The 12,988-nt window shown below is 38.1% G+C and overlaps 1 protein-coding gene across 7 annotated transcripts in view; it reads right to left on the bottom strand.

Moving 5' to 3' along the window:
* Positions 1–12,988, bottom strand: part of KLC1 (kinesin light chain 1) — a 57,036-nt gene that overhangs the window by 6,663 nt on the left and 37,385 nt on the right. For 4 of the 7 annotated variants that reach the window (XM_090034111.1, XM_090034110.1, XM_090034108.1 and 1 more), the window contains exons 13-15: positions 10,460–10,621; positions 5,411–5,541; positions 45–111 (exon numbers count right to left, since the gene is read on the bottom strand). In XM_090034111.1, coding sequence (XP_089890237.1) covers positions 45–111; positions 5,411–5,541; positions 10,460–10,621 — 360 coding nt within the window. Of the gene's footprint in view, positions 1–44; positions 112–5,410; positions 5,542–6,357; positions 6,963–10,459; positions 10,622–12,988 lie in introns of those variants that run through there. The other 3 variants (XM_090034109.1, XM_090034113.1, XM_090034114.1) reach the window with 3 other exon arrangements.

Genomic DNA, 12,988 nt, shown 5'->3' with positions numbered 1-12,988 from the left:
TGCTAATGCATCTACTTGTGTAAGAATATCAGAGGGCTTCTTACTTGAAAACGATCTTCAGTAGCCTTGCCACCCATGTTAAGAACATTCAGAGAACTGGCACGCTTCATGCTGCAACCGGGACAGTGAACATGCAAGGATAAACCAATCAGAATAACTGAAAGCTAAGAGCTCTAAACACAAGTAAAAACAAGATTAATGCAAATGTAAAATAGCTTTGATCTAACCCCTGACATGAAGAATGCTCTTTAAAAAAAATAAAAGAAGATCAAATACAAACATAACCCCCTGCTCCCTAGTGCTTCACACACATTAGGTGTGTGATTTTAGTTTAAATTATTCAAGACAATTTCCATTCTAAGTGTCATAACAGCAAATCAATGCTCAACCTGAAGGCTTAGTCTTAAATTGTGCAGCATTTGATTAAAACAATGTAAAATTATTCATATCGTTTCTGAAAACTCTGACTGCATAAATTCATCACAGAGAGGCTGCGTTTAGCTTGCAAAATATTAAAATAGACAGATGAGTCTATTATTTTTGCCTTACTTATGTGAAAAGATTACCATTGAAATTCTTATAAGCTAAATTTAAAAGTTTGCTAAATTCATTTCATTTCAGTCATTTTGAAGTGATGGGGGTAGGAAGAGTGAGATAGATCATGCTTGTGGACATATTGTTTAAGGCAGCAGCAGCCCTGAAACAGTATTCTGACAGTGGAGGGACCATTAATCAAGTCAAGGTATCACTGTATTAAACTATTCTATATCCAACACTCTTTAGGCTAAGGGTCAATAACTGCTTTCTGGTTGGTGTAGAAGTTTACACAAACATAATGGCATTAAGACTTAACTATTCTGAAGTGTGTCATAGTAAGGGGAATTCAGGATTACAAGTTTAAATAATCGCCATGCTGGATTTGACTGAAATATGCTGTACTGCTATCTGAAAGAGTCTGCATGTGATCCTCAGCAGGCTCTTTTATGATCTGTCTGTGTCCAAAGCACCACTTTAAAGAAGTGATTATGTTTGTCAAACTAACACCGACTGCAACGTAATCTGCCCAGGTGAACCCATGGAGAACCCTAGTGACACTGAGAAGTCTACCCTCAAAGATCACATTGCACAGTAAGCGCATTACAAACCCCTACACAAGCACAGATTAAGTGTGCTGATAGCAATGTGCAGCTAATGGCTTTAAATGGGAATGTCTGTCTGCAACACTGAGAATAAAAATCAAAAGAATCTACACTAATGAATACAGCAAGAAAGGGATGTTACATTTTTAAAAGTTTCAGACAGCTTAATGCACACAAATTTAAATATCTGACATAAGTGTTAGCAACAAAAAGAAGCAATGAATCATGCATGGGTTTGTCACCTCTCTGTTATTTATTTATATAAAATATACAATAAAGGTTATACATTGGGAAAAAAAATCAAAGTTTGTTAATCTGCAAAAACACATACAAAATACCACAAATGAAAATCTCTCTTCCAGAAGTTAGAGCATAAAGGTTTATCAAAAACAAAACCCAAACTACACAAACACAAAAAATTCCACAGGTACAAATCTATACAAGTATTTGTTATATCTTTGCTGAAGTGCGAATAGTAAAGCTAAATAAATAAGCACATTTTATCATGCCTAAATTTCAACTTTTAAAAATGTATTAGCAGCCAATTTACTCTAGAAGTAATTAGTTTTTCACCTACATACTTAGGAGAATTAGTTTGGCAAATGCACTTGTAGCATTTTTCAAGTTAAACATAGGATTGCAAAAATAGTAGGGATGCATGCATCACTTCAGTCATAAGCCAGAGATACAAGAAAAAGCTGTGCTTCTTTTCCTTTTCTTTTCTTTTTTAAAGCAATAACAACTTAGTTACCCTGTTCTACTCGTCAAACTGATCACAGCAGCAAATCAAATTACCTGTCAGCAAATCAGAATGAAAAATTTGAAAGCAAAATAAAAATGAAACAAGTGCCCAGCAAAAGTATGTTACTCCAAGTTTCAAACTGCTACATATTTTTAAAGACCCAACTTTGATAGACATCCTGTTACCTTATGAAAAACTTTGCATATTCTATTTGGGAACATATTAGAGCAGGGGTGGCCAACCTGTAGCACAGGTAGCCTTTGCGTGGCACGCAGCAGCTTGGGGAGGAGACGGGCAGCACAGTGGAGAAAGCAAAGCATCAGATCAGGTAAGGAGTACAGGGCAGAAAGGAGAAAGAAGAGCAGCAGCTTGGTCAAGGAGCACAGGGTAGGGAGCAGAAAGTGCAGCTGATCAAGTAGGGGAGAGGAGTGGCACTCAGGGAGGATGCAGGGCTCATTTGTAGAACACCAGCCAAAAAGGTTTGGCACTTGCATAAGAAATATTATTTCCTTCTTCCTTCAGTTTTCTATCAAGAACTGCACAAAGACTAAGTCTTTAATACTCTGGAGTTCATCTGCTCTTCTGCTTATTCATTAACTTAAGCAATAAAACTCATGTGACAGCCTAATCACTGACGAGAAGGAAGAGAGAGGGAAGGAGGGGGTAAGGAAGAAAGGAAGTTGCTGGATGTCTCATGGAAAATTTGAGAACAATTTTCCTGGCAAGTCAGCAGCTCTTACAATAGCGATTCTGCATTCAGCTATTTGCAGCACATGTAAAAAATATATCAAATAGCCAGTTTTAAAAGCGACAGTAATAAAACAATATGAGCATCTTAAACTGAGTGTTACAAATGACTGTGGGAAATAATAAAGTTGAAATAACCTGTTATGGATCAAGAATGCATTGGGAAGTATTTTTGTACATTTATGTGAATGCTTTATTAAACCCCATCCTGCGCTTTTGTAATTTTGAGTGAAGGGGTAAGCATATTACTTTTATAAGCAGGATGCTCACCTTGTTAAAAACAGGTAGATTAATGTTTTTAATACTTGTACTCTGAAAAAAAAAAAAAAAAATGGAGAGTCTATGGTATATTCTCACTGACTTCCACAAGGAATTCACTTGTTTACAAGTCAAAAGATGAATTTCAAGTCGCCCACCTTTACAAATTCATCTTAAAACTAGAAAAAAAAAAAATCAAACTGTTCTTTCCAATAAGTAATTTTTTATCATAATCAATTCCCAAAATCAGAAGTGTACATGACTATTTGTTCATGGAGAAAGCACATAAAATCTCATTAAGTTTTCCTTTCATTAGCAGAGTTTTCCAGAGTACAGCCTTGCTTATGAACCAAAGTTAAAACTAAATGCTTCAAAAATACATCAAAGACACAAAGAGTTTTCAGTGCAGACTACAAGTCAGGATGCTAAACCTGAACACTGGACCAAACTATAGAAATACTCTTTAGTCTTTGATTAAGGGAAGGGAAAAGAAAGCAATTTGCAGTTTATTTACTTATTAACTTCAAGAAACAAGCACTAGTACCCTGCTTCTGTAACAATACTGAGAAATTATTTAAATATTGCAAAAATTAGGGAATAAGGTGGTAAATTTGATATAATTGAACATATGGGTTCATAAAAAACCCAACTGCATAACTATGCTATCTGTGTAGTTCATACAGAATTGTATAACAATAAGCAACAATTTATAACTATTAAATTGGAAGAATGAGACTCATTTAGTTCCACACCTGGCCTTTTCCTTATTTCTTTTACTAAGCTCTGTTGCAGTTCTGCGTTACTTTGAACTACATATTTTTTTAAATTTCAGTCAGTCCCCAGGTTCCCTTAACTGAAAAAAACCCCAAAACTCTAATAATTGTGCACCAATAAATTCAACTGAAGTTGTGCAATGGACTTCACCAAGTGTAGGATTATGTAGCTTTACCATCACAAAAATGAACTGCTCACTAAATTGCTATCATCTGACTGGGTGTAACATTGGATATACTTCCACGTCAGATGTCAGTGAGGTAGAGAATTCAAAACATTAAATAGCAACATGTATCATTACTCATCACAGGTTTGCAAGATGTTTTACAAAAAAAAAAAAAAAAAAAAAAAAAGGAAACAAAACAAAAAAAGAGGCAGACCTTCACTGGAGCTCTGATGACCTGCATTAGTTGAAGACCTGCTTCCAAATCATTGCCCCAGGTATCGCATGGAATTTTAAACCACTATGACCATTTCTAATAATAAATGAACAGATCCATATACTACTCATCCCTCTGGATGAAGACCACAAATGCTCTTCCTTAGAATGCTTTCAGGCAGAAGTTCAGTAAAGGAATGCTATTCAAACTGCTTTACTGGGAACCAGTGTAGTTTGTTTTAAAGGTGTAAAAGCTATTAATCCGACTAAGCGGCTAGGAATTATGCTACTAAAACTGGAGTGCTATGGGACGTGGGGGGTGGGAGGGACACCGCAGTGAGGAACATTTCTGTTTGCATGGAGCAGTATACAAACATTTTTGTGCATCTAGTGGGCATATTACATCAAAACTAATAATAAAAACACATGGCATGAAAGCCTGGCCCTTTGAAAGTCAAGGAAATTTTTGCCATTGAATTCACTGAGGTCAAGATTTAACCCAGATGTGCAGCCTGTTTCAAGATTTTCAGCACTTTCTGCCTTTTGAAATTTAGATCTTTTTCAGTGCTAATACTTCTTAGGCTTTAAAGTAGCACTTAAACAACAACTATTCATGCTTTAATCCCCAGAAAACTTCTCAACATTAAGGATTACAGAGGCAAATACATAATGCCCCCTTCTGTATGAGCAGTTTTCCCTTTTCATATTCCTAATAACAGGAAATTTAAGTGTTAGCAGAAAGGCCATTAAAACAACATAAACAGATGTGTTCAGTGTATAGATTACAAGATTCTTCATTCAGAAGAGTTTAATACCATACTGTGTCAACACTGAAGTTCAGTTTTAATACAAGAAACATTTTTAATGCTATGCTGGTTGTGGGTCCTGCTGAACCAATTATCTTTTTCGAGGTTAAAATAAATTAAGTTGACCATACTTTAACTTTGTGCAAAAAAATAATTTAGCAGTTTAATAAAGTACAATAATAATACTATGATGGTCTAAAAAGGTAACAGGGCTACAAAATATATACAAATGTTCTAAGTGAAGACTCTTCTTACAGCTGCCACAGTATTAAGTATTCCACACTAAAACCACAGGCTCTTTTCAAAGATCTGATTATAAATACCAAAAGCAAGGTCACAATTTTCCAGCAGTTAACATTAGAGAATTTTCAGATGTATGATTAAGAAATTTGCCCTATGTTACTTTTTAGTAAAGAACTGGAATTCAAGACCTCCTTACATAGCACAGTTCTACACAAAGGAAAAGTAGACAGCCACAAGAGAAAGGCTACTTGGGTCACAGTGCTAGGTTACAAAACGGGCACAAATTGGGAGCATTCCAGTACAGCTAAGAATAGATAATTACCCAGGATTCTTTGGTTCACTGTCTCGTGAACTTCCTCCCTTCAGCTTTCTAACCAGCTTCTCACTGCTGCGTCTAATTGAAGCACGAAGTTTGCTAAATGAACCACTGCGCTTTAAAGATCCAGTGCCATCCTGAAAAAAATTTGAACAAATGTGAAACTGCAAGAGTTTATGTCCCTCTCCTACAACTGAGTAATATGCCTACACTCTAAAATACTTATGTCCTGTCACCACTCAGCAACAGTATCAAATTATACTAAATATTTAATAATACCATATATAAATTGTACTTTATCCAGAAGACTGTTAGCACTCAGGTTAAATAGTGCTTTTGTCCTAGCCTACTAATAAATGTTTCAGAAGTCTGAAGACTTGTCCAAGATATGGTTCAATAGGATTCATAGTTATTAAAAATAAATCTGAAAAGTGCATGCACTTTCACCACCACCACCACCACCACCACCGACCAGACACGATGCAGTCGTGAGAAAGGCGAGTACAGCACCAAGTGAAAGCGTTTTGTCAGGGTGTGAACAAACCAGCCATTTCCTTCTCTTGGTTCAAATGCCTAGGCCATGAATTCTAAGTATTTTCAGTGAATTCCCTACGTCAAATTCAAAATAGAGAGTGTTTTATGTTCAGAAAGCCTGTTTCCAAATTCTTTCAATTCCAATTAATCTTTCACTATGTTTCAGAAAAAAAAATGCGAGATAAAGTGATACTCTTCTGCACATAAAAATTCATGTTTTATGGTATATTATTTGATCCACAGAAGTTTCCAACTCAAGCACAATTTGACTGGCAAAGAACCATTGTTTTACTCCTAAATAAAACAGCTTAGTAAGATTAGAAGTAATCATCTCCTTCTTCTAGAAATTCTACATGGCTACTGTACGAAAGGAAGAACTGTCAAAGAAGGAAGTACTACTGAGCAGACAGAGACAGACATCAGTTGGAGTGAGTTTATTAGAAGTTAGAAAGACAAATACACAAATCACTGAACACCAAAGATTAGTAGAGAAAAGCATAATTGCCAAAATTTCACACAAAGACTAAACAGCAATGCTACTTTAGAATAAGTGAAGACATCCAGGGTTCCATATTGATGTTAACCATATTACAGGCCTCTAAATACATTTAAAGCACTTGGAGAACATGCCTTACTTTTACGCTTTATTCTGTAAAGGTAACCATCATGCCATTTTAATAATACCTCGTGTGATACTTTTAACTACCTTTTTTCATAGTGAACAGCTACTTAAAGTTCATTCTTACTTTTTACTTATGTATTACACAGCAAATGGTTGTATTAACATATTTCGTATGACTAGATACATATCTGGCAAAACTACACAGGTACAGAAACAGGAAACCAAAAAAAGGGCACCAGCACTGAAGGAATGGCCAGTTTACAAGGAAGTGTAGCTCTGACAAGAATCGTAAGGGATTTGCTAAAACACAGCAGTCAGTACTGAAGAGAGAAGTTAAAGCTTGAAGATGGTGCACGCCCGTCATGCAGGAGACAGTTTAAGAATCACAAAAGGCATCTAGGCCTGTCAGACAGAAACGGAGAGAGAAAAACTGAATGAAACTGTTGGGAAAAAGTTCAACAGTTCTCACGTTTGAACAGTTATGTTTACAGTATTTCTAGGTCGTATCCCAGGCAGCTTTTTTAAAATAAAGATTTGGGACTGCATGTCCAAAGCCTGCCATTTACAGACTTCTGTAATCATCAGAAAATTGTGTACTTTATTTCAGGAAAATGCACTAAACAAATGACCAAGAGAGATCCCATGTTCATATTAAATTAGTATTTGCACAGGAAAACCCCAAAAACAAAAACAAAACAGGAAAAAATTAACCAGAGATCGTTTTTACAAATATATCGTGTATGTAGTATATGAGGAAGGTAAGAGTAGTTTTCAGGTTAAAAAAAGAATATAAAATGTCAAAATAAAGAGGAAAAAAACAAAAGATTTAAAAAAAGGAAACAACAGAACAAGGTGCAATCATTTAAGCTTTAACTTCTGCCAGGATTTTTTCCCCACAGCACTATAAAAGGAAGAGGATTTTCCATATCCCTCCAAACAAAATTCTACTTACAGCTTTAAGGCAACAGGGTTCAATGGAATTGATGATTTAGTCACAGGTACATTTTTATAAATGTAATCTAGAAAAAAGATATATTATAGCACAAGCCTCCCTAATACTGCACTACCTAAAAAGCTTCAAATCTCCGCTGAAATCAGCCAGCTAAACAAGTGACCGGGTAGGTCAACCTCTAGGCTTCCCATTCACCGCTCCGGTAAAGGATACTGAAGCGGTGATTTGGTAAAAAGGATATCTGTCTCTAGGAACTGGAGTGAACCCCAGCAGGATATACTGAAATACACCAGTGCCTGTACCTGCCATCTCTCAATCAAAACTTTACCTGATGGCACAGTTAGCTTAATCTAACATAAAAAGACAGCAGACTTAAAATAATTCAACCAGTATTCAGTAATTCTGAATCTGAATCTAAATGTAAAGCTATTACATATACTGCGAGTAAGATGCCACCCTGTTCCTTATACAGACATTTTCAAAGTAAAAAAAAAATTAATCTAATTACCAGCCCTTAATTTAACTGGCATAATTCAGCCTTAGAGCCAACTGGATAAACTATGCTTCTCAGGTTGTATCAGGAACATAAAAAAAGGAATAAAAGCTCAGGCTGAAAAACAGCAAAAAAATTACATTCATGAACATTTTAAAGTTACCTTTCACATTATTTTCACACTAAAATATTGAAAATAGTATCCTTTTATGGAACCAGCTCTAAAAATACGTAAACATGAGATACAAGTTTTCAATTTCACTAAACAATGTGACTTAGTATTTACCTATATTTTAGATTAAAACAGAAATTTCCGTTCCTCTTCTCACTGCATTTAGAAGAGGCTGCACTAAAGTGTACAGTATTTACCTGACGTATGTTGAGTATGTTACATATGTTCAACTGAAGTTTTTTCACTGAAGGTTGCAAGATGCCTCAACTACTCTAAAAAATAACCCTCTGCTTCTATCCGACAGCCAATTCAAGGGCAAACTTCTGATGAGCATCTGTACTTAAATATTAACCAAAATAGGCTGTTTTTTCAGACTCTGTAAATAGGAGAAATTGCCTACCAACAGAACTTCAGTGGCTTTACCTGCTTGCCAAGTAGAATATTTGCAAGGAGGGAACAGAGGAAAGGAAATGGGAAAGCACACCCTACGGGTATAGAAGAGAACAGCACTGAAGTAGAAAACAGAGGGAGAAGGGGAAGGAGTTTGTTTGAACAAACTACCTCCAGAGTGAGGAAGAAAATGTGAATGTGAACAGTCCCATGTAAATCAAAAAAGTTATACCACATATATTAAGCGAATGCAGAAAGTCCCAGACTTTGTAAAAATTCTAGTCCTTAATTCCAGTCTCGATGGACAAACTCACCCTTCAGATCCAAATTTTTAGCACTATGGGCATCAAGTATTGACCTAGAAATACTGCCTAGTATTTTTTGAGAAAGTCCTTTACCAATCCCAAACCTGCATGCTTGTTTTAATTAAAAGCAAATAGTAGAAATAAGAGTTTAATTCATTTAGAACATACAAAGTCATGCAAAGTACGGCAGAACTTTAGGGAGGAGTACAGTACACAGTTCTAACACTGAGTGGGTAAAATTAAGATAAAAGGAGCTATCCAACCTTTTTCGTTTTAGATGCTGCAACGTTAATTATTCACAATAGATGCTGATTGACTGTCTTGGCACTGAGAAAATACCAATGCCAAGAAAACGTCATTTGATAATGACAAAAGCACAGACTAAGAGAACATTCTCCACTCAGGTCCAGTAAGTCTGAGCTTTTGCCGAGTATTTTTAGAATCCTAAATCTTGTCACAGGGGACTGGAGAGCTGGTGCTATTGTAAGAGAATACCTCTGAAGCTCATTTCAAGTTCGCAGTACAGGCTAACCCCTCTAGAGCAAAAGCAAAGGCAGTCAGACAAGCATTATTAATATGCAATTTAACACACCAGGTCAAGGTTTTTTAGCAGAAAACATAAATTAGGTTTAATTAGCAGATGGCGCAGCCTATCCACATACATCCCACTGGTAGCAATGGAATATGCACTAGGAAAAGACAACGGCTGAAGCAACCAAGTAAACCAGATTTAAACACGTAAAAGCTTGGATTATCTTCACTTGAATGATAAATAACGTAGAAAATGCACAGCTTGTCCACGCTACAAACATCGCTTCTATTTTAGAACATTTATATTATTTTAACTTGTGTGACACAATATGCATTAGAGTCAGAAGTCACAAGCCAGAATTAGCCTTCTACTTAAGCTGCAGATTCTACCAGGCTACATTGAAAACTGATGTGACCATTTCATTTCAGGGATGTACAGTTATTTTCAGGAAATTGCAGTGGCCAGCTGTACAGCAGATTATGCATCATCCTTACTTCAGGACTGAAAGGAATAGAGAAGTTTCCTCCCAAAAATTTGAAAAAAGTCACTGGAATAATTTTTAAGTCCAATTCCAAAAAGAGAGAGCAAAAAAAGGCAAGGATTTTGAAATATTTTGCTATTTTATTTTTCCATGCCAATCTAAAGTAAAGTAATTCCACAGCGGCACCTGTAAGGTTATCAGTGAAATGGAAACATGTAGACAAGAAGCAAGGATAAAGCAGCAAAAGTAAGGTAACTGCCCATCTATTACTACTACTAAGAAAAAACAATAACCAGGACATTCAATCAGCATTTAAATGCTTAGAGTTAACTCCAGCCAGTTGATATCCCTAAAGAAATTTCACCACTAACAACAGAAAACTGTATCAAATTGAAAGTGTTAATAAAAGGTAAACAACTTACAAAAAGCAAAGTCTTGTTCTTTAATTTTTAATTAATTCTGAGAAATTGCAAAGTAAATAAACTAGTCAAACTACTAAAAGCAATGGAAGGATGACTGGACAAGTCTGATATAGTGGCCTAGGCTAGTCTCTTAAACTGTGTACTGTACTTACCCCATTCCACTCTACGCTCATACTCACTTCCTCGCCCCCATCAGGCCCACTCTCGTACTTTACCACATCAACGTTGAGGCTCTCTCGGCTTCGCCTTTTTTCTATGCTCTCAGGGTCATTTAGCACTTCAGCAACTCTCTGTTTGTGAACATTGTCAAGACCCTAGGAGCCAGGCAAAGGGGAAAGTTTTACTTCACAACAGATTTTCTAAATATTTGGTGCTGCACATAAAAAACAAAGTTAGTACACATTTAACTCACTCCGAACCCAATGCAATTGTCAAGACTCCGCGAGGTGGGGAAAAAGAGAGGACCAACTGTTCTTGATATTGTATAAAACATCACTATAACAATGCAGACAAAGTATTACCGAATCTACCTGAATCCATGACAACTTCTTATTTATTTATTTAATTATTCTATACATGGGGGGGGGGGGGAAAAAAAATCACACCAGACTTATAGTTTTCCATGTATAGAATCTAATCAGTAAGAGGTCATCTCCATTTCATCCGGCCCACTACTGCAGTGAGGAAAACAGTGGTGGGAGGGCAGGAGGCCCGCCCCCCGCCCCTTGTTCTCCTGCCCTTTGTCCTGCCACGCGCTGTCCTGCTGCCTGCTCCACACTCCCTGCTTCCCCCACCCTCTGTTCTCCCCTCTGCACCTTTTGCTGCAGCTCTGCTTTAGCTCCAGGGCAATCAGCAGCAGAAGAGGCAGCCCCAACACCTGGCTCGGGGAAAGCAGTGGCAGTTCCCAGCTGGGCCAGGGCTGGAAGGATTGGAGTGGAGCAGAAGGTACGGGGTGGGGGAAGAAGGGTAACTAGGTGGGGGGAAGCAGGAGGTGAGAAGGCAGGCTGCAGGGCTGAGGGAGGCCAGGGACAGGCTGTAGCCACCCCCCTCCCCATGCCTCCCCACAGCCACATGCCCCTCCTTTGCCAAATAAGCCATTCTGGTCCAAGGCAACCAGCAGTTCAGCTCCCGTTTCAACCCCGAACCTGGGGCCAGTCAGTGCTGAGCTGCTGCTTGACCCAGATCACACTCAAATCCAAGATGAGGCTTTTTTCCCCCCATGCTGATTGGGGAAAAAAATCCTTGTGTTGGATTCAAGTAAATATGATAGATTTGGGAATTAGATGATTCAGGTGATTAAGTATTCTTGAAATCTGTCACATGCCACCTTAACAAATCATCTACCTTAAGTACATCACTTACCAGCTTTGTATTTAAGCAGTTGTTAGATCACTAAACATGGCAGCACGCACCCAAATTAAGCCTGAATTGTGTGTTTTATATTATTTACCTAGCTCTGAAATAAATACTGAGCTGGTTCACAAGTAGTACACAAAGCTAAATATTCATATGTTCCAATCTTTGGAGTAATGAATTTCACCATGAAGTTTAAACTGAAATACTAAGGCAGGATCATAGTAGAAATGGAAGCAGCTTATAGATTCCATTCCTTTGGAAACAATTTTTCAGACCAATAAATCAACCCAAGTTTGGTTTACTACCTAGGACACAGGAATGTGGTTTTCTAATCCCAGGACCATATTCCTACCAAATATCAAGTACTGGCTCCAAAATCAGAAAGCTTTTTTTTTTTTTTTTAATTGAAAAAATAAAATATGTTGAAACACTTTTCCTTCAACTACATTCTCAGTAATAGATTAACCATGTGCGCTAAACCACTAAAAGAAAAACCTAGCTTCAGACAAATAAAAAGCATAACAAAATTCCAACCTGAGTGATATAAATGTACCAAGCTTATAAGCAGCAGCTCACAATGTAGTGTCAGACAACCTCAACTGTAGATCTACCTACCAGGCCTGTCCCTCTCTCCAGCTCTCCTTGTCCCTCTCAACACTTACTGACATTCACCTTGGTTACCTGCCCTAGTTTTTTTTTTTACGTGCATGTAATCACTTAGTAGTAGAGGTGCACTAATATACTGGTTCATATCGTATCAGTACCGATAAAAGGAAAATTGACATTATTGCTAAATTGGCCCTTTTTGGCTGATGTGGCCAATAATGTCGCCAATAAACACCGCATGCATGCACACAGCCAGGAATGCAGCAGCTTGGAAAGCAGCATCCAACTGGTAAGTCTGTGCAGGGTGAAGGGCCATGGTTAGACAGATCAAGGTCCCCATGGTGAAGGACAGAGTGGGGCTGGGGTGGGGCTCAGGATGGAGCTGGAGGCTCAACAGTGGGGCACAGGGGGGCAGAGCAGCTCCTGCTGCTGTGCACACCCCCAGGGGAGGTATGGGGAGCATGTACCACCGCCCCCCGGGATCTGTGCATGGAGCAACAGCAAGCTGCCCACTGCACGCTTGGTGTCAGGACTGCACCAGTCTCTTCCCGGTGGCCGCACTCAGGCCAGGCAGGAGCGCAGCACTGGGAGGGGAGGCCTAGAGCCACCCCAAAATTTACCATAGCCCCCCACTCCCAGCACCGCTTCCCACCCTGCCAGAGCATAGCCACTAGGAAGAGGCTGGAGCAGCCCCGGCATCAAACACACAGCAGACAGCC

Source organism: Crocodylus siamensis, chromosome 2 (assembly GCF_052110815.1).
Source record: "Crocodylus siamensis isolate JL-2025a chromosome 2, ASM5211081v1, whole genome shotgun sequence".
Taxonomy (NCBI): Eukaryota; Metazoa; Chordata; order Crocodylia; family Crocodylidae; genus Crocodylus; species Crocodylus siamensis.
The sequence above is the reverse complement of the archived record's forward strand: the minus strand, read 5'-3'. Positions and strand labels throughout refer to the sequence as shown.